Source organism: Solanum pennellii, chromosome 2 (assembly GCF_001406875.1).
Source record: "Solanum pennellii chromosome 2, SPENNV200".
Lineage (NCBI taxonomy): Eukaryota > Viridiplantae > Streptophyta > Magnoliopsida > Solanales > Solanaceae > Solanum > Solanum pennellii.
In genome coordinates, this window is record NC_028638.1 from 18,647,358 (window position 1) to 18,656,250 (window position 8,893).

At 38.5% G+C, this 8,893-nt stretch overlaps 1 protein-coding gene and 1 pseudogene across 1 annotated transcript in view; both read right to left on the reverse strand.

The window, feature by feature from the left end:
• The window catches only part of LOC114075973, an 11,819-nt gene extending 11,245 nt beyond the window's left edge, over positions 1-574 (reverse strand). The window contains 1 exon segment of the mRNA XM_027914151.1: positions 408-574. Coding sequence (XP_027769952.1) covers positions 408-574 — 167 coding nt within the window.
• Positions 575-1,786: 1,212 nt separating this feature from the next.
• LOC107009799 lies at positions 1,787-3,689 on the reverse strand (annotated as a pseudogene).
• Between the last annotated feature and the right edge of the window lie 5,204 nt (positions 3,690-8,893).

An 8,893-nucleotide genomic window follows, 5' to 3' on the forward strand; every position in this document is an offset into this window, starting at 1 on the left:
TATATATATATATATATATATATATACATACATACATACCAGCAAGAAATGGGTTGACTTTGTCATTTTGTCCACAATCACCCAAATAGAATCATGCTGCCTTCAAGATCTTGGAAAGCCAGTGATAAAGTCCATATTAATCATCTCCCACTTTCATTTCGGAAATTCTATAGTCTGAGCCAAACCTCCAGGCCTTTGGTGCTCCACTTTCACTTGCTAACAATTTGAGCACTTGGCAAGAAACTCGGCAATATCTTTTTTCATGCCTTCCCACCAATATACCTCTCTCAAATCGTGGTACATCCTGGTGGAACCCGGGTGAATGGAATATCTGGAGCTATGAGCCTCCTCCAAGATCTTCTCTTGGAGTCCATCCAACCTTAGGTACACATAATCTGCCTTGGTACTTCAACACACCATCTACCCCTTGTTCAAAAGCCAATACTCTTTGCTTATGAACACTTGCCTTCAAATCATGCAAAATGGGATCTTGTTCTTGCTTCTCTTTCACCTCTGACAATAAGGACGACTCAGCCTCATTTGTCACCACTATACCTCCTTCTGTGGAATCCATAAGTCGGACTTCCAAATGTGCAAGTGTGTGCACATATTTAGCAACTCCCTCTTTCCTTCTTCAACATGAGAAGTACTCCTCATGGGTAACCTGCTTAAGGCATCAACAACCACATTAGCCTTACCTGGGTGGTAAATAATACTTATGTCATAATCCTTGAGTAATTCTAACCACCTCCTCTGTCTAAGATTTAGCTCTTTCTGAGTGAACACATATTGAAGGCTCTTGTGGCCGGTGAATATATCAACATGAACACCATACAAGTAGTGGCGCCATATCTTCAAAGCAAACTCCACTGCATCCAATTCTAATTCATGAGTTGGATAATTCTTCTCATGAACCTTCAACTGTCTAGAGGCATAAGTTATAACCTTGCCATTCTGCATCACTTGATGCATCACAATACACCATAAAACCTTAAGTACCCTCCGGTAAGGTCAAAACCGGAGCGGTAGTCAATATTTTTGTCAACTCTTGAAAGCTTTTCTCACAAGCTTCAGACGATTGAAACTTGACTGTCTTCTGAGTTAACTTGGTCAAAGGAAATGAGATAGACGAAAACCCTTCAACAGATCTCCAATAATAGCCAACCAAGCCCAAGAAACTACTTATATCTGTTGGAGATGTGGGTCTAGGACAACTCTGAACTGCTTCAATCTTATGAGTGTCAAACTCTAATCCCATCGCCAGAAACTATGTTGCCCAAGAATGCCACAGACTTAAGACAAAACTCATACTTGGAGAACTTGGCATATAGCTCTTCTCTCAAAAAGTCTGAAGAACAATCCTTAGGTGACTAGTATGATCTTCTTCATTCCTTTGAAAAACCAGTATGTCATCAATGAAAACGATGACAAACAGATTAAATAAGGTTTGAAGACTCTGTTCATAAGATCCATGAATGCTGCAGGTGCATTTGTCAAACCAAAGAACATAACTAAAAATTCATAATGCCCATATCTCGTTCTGAAAGGTGTTTTTGGAATATCACATTCCCTAACTTTCAACTGATGATAGCCTGATCTGGGGTCAATCTTTGAAAAATAAGAAGCAGCCTGAAGTTGATCGAAAATATCATCTCGAGGACATTTATTCTTGATGGTCACCTTATTCAATTGGCGGTAGTCTATACATATCCTAAGGGAACCATCCTTCTTCCTCACAAATAAGACTGGAGCTCCCCAAGGTGAGACATTTGATCGAATGAAACCTTTATCTAACAAATCTTTCAATTGTTCTTTTAGCTCTTTCAACTGTGCTGGTTCCATTCTATATGAAGTAATAGAGATAGGACGAGTATCTAAGATGATGTCTATGCCGAAGTCTATCTCTCTCTTAGGAGAGACTCCGGGTAGATCATCAGGAAAGACTTCTGAAAACTCTTTTACTATTGGAACTGACTGAACAAAAGGTACCTCAATACTTGAGTCATTAACTCGGACTAAGTAATAGATACAACCCTTTGAAATTAACTTTATCGCCTTAAGGTATAAAATGAGACGAACTTTAGGCACTGCTGAACTACTTTTCCACTCTATGACTGGCTCATTAGGAATTTGAAACTTGACAACTCGAGTTCTGCAATCTATTGATGCATAACAAGCATGGAGCCAGTCCATACCTAGAATGACATCAAAATCTACCATGTCTAACTCTATTAAATCAGCCATAATACTCTTGTGCTTGATGGAAATAGGACAATTACGATAGACTCTTTTCGCTAGAATAGACTCCCAACAGGCGTAGAAATACAGAAGGGTTCACAAAGTTTTTCAGAAAGAATCTCAAACTAATTTGCAACATAAGGAGTTAAAAAAGATAAACTTGCTCCTGGGTCTAACAAAGCATAAACATTAAAAGTAAAGACTTTGATAATAACCGTGACAACATCTGGAGAGTTCTCTTGCTCTTGGCGGCTAGTGATTGCATAGAGACGATTTGCCCCTCCGCCAATACCAAAAGTGGCTCCTCTAGGTGCAGCCTTGTCTAGCGGAGTAACTGATGAAGATTGAGCTCTATTGCCCGAATTTCCACTACCTTGCTTATTCTTAGGGCACTCTCTCATGAAGTGACCCTTTTGACCACACTTGAAACAACCTGTCTAACCATCATGACATTTACCAGGGTGGGTTCTACCATACCTCCCACATGCAAAAGCCCAACTACCTCATTGTGCCACACTACCTTGGGACTCGGCTGGCCTAGCCTTGAAGTTCTGCGAATTTTGGCCATTATTTTCACCTCTGTTTCTGGGCGCAGGTGCACTAGAAGATGATGGTGCATGTCCCTTTGATTTCTGAAATTATGGTCGACTTGAACCACCCTCTATTGACCAGACTCATTGTCAGTCTTCACTTTCTTATTTCAGTATTCCTCTCTGTCCCTCAGCTTCTCCTCTTCAACTTGTTGCACATATACCATAAACCTAGATATGTCCATGTGACCAATCAACATTGTATCCCTACCTTCTTTGCTTGAAGCACGACCCAAACCGGCAACAAACAAGTTATTTCTGCTCCTCATGTTCTTTACCATCTCCGGAGCATAGCGAGATAGTTGGGTGAACTTCAACCCATAATCATGAGCACTCATGGAGTCCTGTTTCAAAGTGAGGAACTCACGTACCTTAGTTTCCTTCAGTTCTCGAGGGAAGAACCTCCCTAAGAAGGCTTCTTCAGCAAACCCAACTTTGATGTGGTGCACCCTCAGCTCTTCCCTTCTTCCATTGGTCAAACTAGGTTCTAGCCACACTCTTCAGTTGATATGCAGCTTATTCAACCCTTTCAGTATTAACCACATTCATTACCTCAGACACTTTCTTCAATTCTTCCACAAAGTTCTCCGGATCCTCAGTAGTGCTTGATTCGGTGAAGCTGGGAAGATTCATTCTCAAAAACTCACGAACCCTCGAGGTGTCAGCCCCTTCTTGTCGAGCTTCACTCTCTTGCCTGACTTGGTTGGTTACTACTTGACTTAACATCCGAATAACTTCCTGAAATTCGACGTTGGTAACCTCTCTTTGGGGTTGTACATCTAGTGCATTAGGAACTTCATGTTCTTGAGCTTCAACATTTCTCCTCGCTGGACGACCTCTTACTGCTCTTCATGGAGGCATTCTTATCTGAAACATGCGTAAGCACGAATTAGAGGGAAACTTTTAGATATAAACTCTAACGCACGAAAAGGATTTAAGAAAGAAGTGAGGATTCCTAAATGTCGCAGCCTCTGAATCATAGACGTGGCGCGCTTCACACCGATGACTAAGACTCTACAGACGTGGCTTCATAGACTCCCTAGGATTTTTAAACTTTGTGCTCTGATACCAAGTTTGTCATGCCTAGAGCCTACACACTGGACATGGCCGGCACCCAACGACCATTGCTGGCCTTGAGCGAACCCTTGGTCTGGCTTGCTTAACTCCGCGTAAGACTATACTCATCTCAGATAAAGAATTAAAGGCATTCTCGTCAAATAACATAGATAACTGTCTTGGCCAAAATGGCACTTAAGTCTCAACACTTGAACATATGAAATTATAAAATAACAGAGACTCCAAAACTGAATGACTAACTATTTATGAATCCTCTAAACTGACTGAGATGGATGTTAGGACAAACCCCACAACATCCTAATGAACTAAACTAGAAAATCAATTAAAATGATGTCCTCCGTTATGCAAGGAGGCTCACCACTGACTTTGGAGCTCGATTTGGATCAACGAAGCACATCGTGCTGATCCTAGTTACCTGCGTTTGCATCATAAGACGATGCAAGCCAACTGGCATCAGTACATTAAATGTACGAGTATGCTAGTTGGAATGCTAACACACCTATAAATCTTGAAATGGATTAAGGATGAACTTAGAGTCTGCTTGACTCATAAGATAACAACTCAATATAAAGGAATAAATACAGATGCAATATATATATAACTGATGAAACAGTGTAAAAACTTAGTTCATTAAAGACAAAACAATAATAAACTCAACTTTACGTATATATTAAAGTAATATAATTTCTGTGGGAGATTCTCTAACAAACAACCATCACTTTGAGCCTAAGTGATGATACAACGTTTTACTTCACGTTGCCCAAGGATCATCCTATACCTTGCCATCGGTATAGGACCTTACTTAACTTAGTGGATCCACTAGCTTAACTTACATGATCATCTAAAAAGTATGACCTGTTAATACCCATGATGGCTTCATGGTTCACATGGATACTTGAGTTAATATGAACTCTCATCCCCACATCGGTGCTCAATACTACTCCTAAAATATACTTTATCTCATGCTTTTAACAAAACTTCCTTCCTTTGGGTTGTGATAATTTACTAAACCCTTTCGCTTTAAAAAGCTCCTTTTCGAATCAATGTTCCCCTTTTTGTTCAAAACTATTTTGGAACTCTTAGTTTCCTCTTAACTTTAAATGTGAAAACATTTATAACCTTTAGGGAATACTTAGCCCCCTTATAACCTTTGAGAAATGAACTCAACTCTTGATATTTACTTAACTTGAAACTTAACTCTTAGGGAATACTTAGTTCCCTTATAGCTTTTGAGAATTTAACTTAACTCTTTACTCTTTACACAACTTGTAACTTTATCCTTAAAAAAAAGACTAAATGTTTGTTTAAGACTTCTTTGAAAACTTTGAGAACTTACTTTGACTTGCTTCTTAACTTTTAAGCTTGTCTCTTAACTTCTTTGACCATGATCTTAACTTCCCTTGAATTGGACTATGGATTCAAGGATCATGATTTCATGTTTATGGATGATTTCATGATGTTTAGATGTACTTTAGAGTGTATAAATCAACTAGGGATGATTGGTACATTACTTAGGTACTAGTACGAAAAATAGGAAAAGAACGGGGTCTCCAGGTGGACTTGGCGTTCTAAGAGGCGCGGAGCGCCAAAGCCTGACGGACAGAGGTTGTCCTTAGGCACTCTAGCTGGGGCGGCGCACCAGGGCCTGACGGATGGGTTTTCCAACTTTTCTTCTCTGATTTTCAATTCTAAACCTCCCAAACTTTCATGGATTCCACCCCAAACACTTAGGATCACTAAATACCACATTACCCAATAGATTAGACCCAAAAACAGTTCGGAAATATGAATCAAATCTACTAGAGATCAACTATAATTCAACCAACAAGAATTTCACAATTTTTCATCAAGAACTCCCATGTTTTCATCATTCAAATACACTCTAACTTGCTAAATTGAATCAAATTAAGGTGTGGGTGAAAGGAATCACATAGAATGATCTCAGATACCTCGATAGAGATCACCCTCGATGAAATCCACGCAACGATCTTTGCGTTATTGGAAAACTCTTAATCTTTCTCTTTATTTCTCTTTTCTCCCAAACCCTAAGCATTTTTTTAATTTTTTTGTTAAACTAAATTGGAACTTGGTTTTTACCCCTAAATAACCCTTAAAATGAATTAGGAAATACTAGGGTGAAAAGACAACTTTGCCCTTACTGAAATCCAGATTAGACTGTCCTCAGCCCAACAACCCAACTTCCGAAAGTCATATCTCCCTCATACGACCTCAAAATTTCACAAACTCGCCGCCGTTGGAAAGATCTTCCCAAGAGATTTCTATCCATATAAATAACTCACCCTAACTTCTCCTGAGCTGGGAGTTATTGCCGTTTTAAAATGAAAAAAAACTCACTTTTAAAATCTGGAAATTTTCCAGATTTCCGTATTTATTTCTAAAAATGATTATTCTTGGTTTCTTAGCTTATTCTTAGTTATTTCAAGTTACGAGATATTACAAAATTAGAGATCCACATTTGTTTCTTGAGTTAATAACTTGCTAAATAAATGAGAAATAGTATCTAAGGGCATGTTTGAGTGGTTTTGAAGTCAAACATCTAAAAACGACCAAGATGTTCAGAAACTAGTCTTGTGTGTGCTTGTGTGATCTTGCATGTTGTATGTGTTTTGGTGTGTCATTTGGAGTCTAAAATAATGGGAGTTGACCATATTATCTAGATATTCGTGTTTAGGGTCAAAATTTCCGGGTACGACTCCCCATGGACCACCCTAAGGGTCGTTGAGGAGGACCCAAACATTGGCCAAGAAGCTTTCAAGACAGCTTGAGTTACGACCATGAGTGATGCCGCTTAACTCATGTGACACCCCGTAGGTCAGGGGCATTGCTCCGCTCTTAGTTGTGGGATATTAATCCCTTTTGATGACCCTCAGACAAGTTCCACGACGTGCAGGATGGCCCATCATACCACCTACGGTCCGTAGGTGGTGGTAGTAGGTCACCACCTGCAATTTTATCTTTGTCTCGGCTAAGTGAGGGGTGAATTGGTAAATTAACCCCCATGTTCCAATTAAGTCATGGACGGTTATGTTTAGTGATTTTAGGTATTTTAAGTATATTAAAACAATTAAACCCTCAGTTAGACCCTAACATCAAAATCAAACTCTTCCCTCTCAAATATATTCTCTCAGGAACACCATTGAAGGTCTTGGTCAAATTCAAGCTAGGAGAAGGGAATTCAAGTGTTTTCTTCATTAATTTTCGTGGGATTTCTACCAATAAGGTATGATAATCCTTCATTCTTAAATAACCTCTCATTCAAGAAGTCCAATTCAAAGGTTTTCAAAAGTGAATCAATGATCAATTTTCCCAATTTCTATTCTATGCATGGGTTCATTGTTAAAATGTTTTCTAAGTCATGATATTGTTGTATTAATGTTGAATCAACACCGTTAAGATGATTTTAATGGAATTCCTTGAAGAACCCATGTTTTGTCCAAATCTCCTAAATTGACTTAGAAAGTAGGTTTGATGATTGTGATTAGATATTGTTAGAATCGTGTTTATATTATGTTGTATCATTGTTATCTATTTCTATCCATGCCTAATTATGATGAATTGTCGGATAATTAAAAAAGGGTGATCATGGCTTGGATGAAGGGTAAGTTGACCTACTTGTTCTAATTCTTATTGAATTGCTCTTGTGTGGTATGGTCCACTTATGGTGGCAGTGTTTAGTTAATGTATATGAATTGGTATATGTATTGTGGTTGTGGCTTTGAAGATATTGAATGTGAAGTAAAGTAATGTTATGATGCTTATGTATAAAGATGTGTATGAAGTTATACATGTGATTCTTGAAGATAGCATGATTATTGAAGTATAATGTAAATGTGAAGTATGATTGTGTGTGGATTATGATGAATGTAGTATGATCATGTTTAGAAGATAATGTTATGAATGATGGTGGTTATGTGAAAGGCTTTCTCACATATATACACACAATGAATGAATGAATGAATGAATCCAATGAAAATGTAATGAATGAGAGTCTATTGAAATGTTTTCTCAATAGATCTCTAATGAATGAATGGGGAATTTTGGGGTGGACACTCTCCGTGAGTATAGGTGTAGTGTCTAATAACAACCTCAATATTCCTAAAAATTTTCTAATGAATGAATGATAGGTTGGGATGGGTACTCTTCGTGAGTTGAGATGTAGTGCTTAGTAGCAATCCCTTAACCTATAGCTAATAAATGTATTGAAAGTCAAATACTCTGTAGAGATTAATTCTCAGAGGATTTGAAAGGGGTGGATACTCTCCGTGAGTAGAGGCGTAGTGTCCAAAATCAACCTCTTGAGATGGGTACTCTCAGTGAGTTGAGGTGTAGTACTTAGAATCAATCTCCCTATCCCTTAACTATGCGTCTACATAGGACTAGCTAGTGGTATTCCACGTAAAGACTAAGAATGACCCTACCTTAGGCAAGTAGGGATACCTCATCCGGTAGGGGTTAATACCGGGATTCCATGTTAAGATCTCATGATCTTTGTTGGTTAAAGCATGCCCCCCACAAATGAATGTAATGAACTAGGTCTGTCTAAGGGTGTACTACTTAGGTTAGGTGGTGGAATGGGACGCCATCTATGCATTGCACAAGTAGGCATTTGGACGGAGTCTTGGTGTGTCATTGTAATGTTAATGAATGAATGGGTTTCTATATGATGTTTAAAGAAGTAAGTTGACTTTATATCTGATGTTGATGAAACATGTTGGTCTTATATATATTGTTAATGAAGGTTATGTGAATGGTTGAATGTGAGGTGCCTAGTCTAGGGTGGTTCCAAAGGAGCACTAAGTGGGAGTAGTAGAATAGGATGTTACTTTCACATTGCACTAGTGTAACTTAGAATTATTTTAGGGGATGGTCTTTCTATGAAGTTCTTAAATGCATGAATGTTCCCTCTAGTATCTCTAGTAATGAATGTTGACATGCTGAGTTGTGATGGAAAGGAAATCCTTATATTT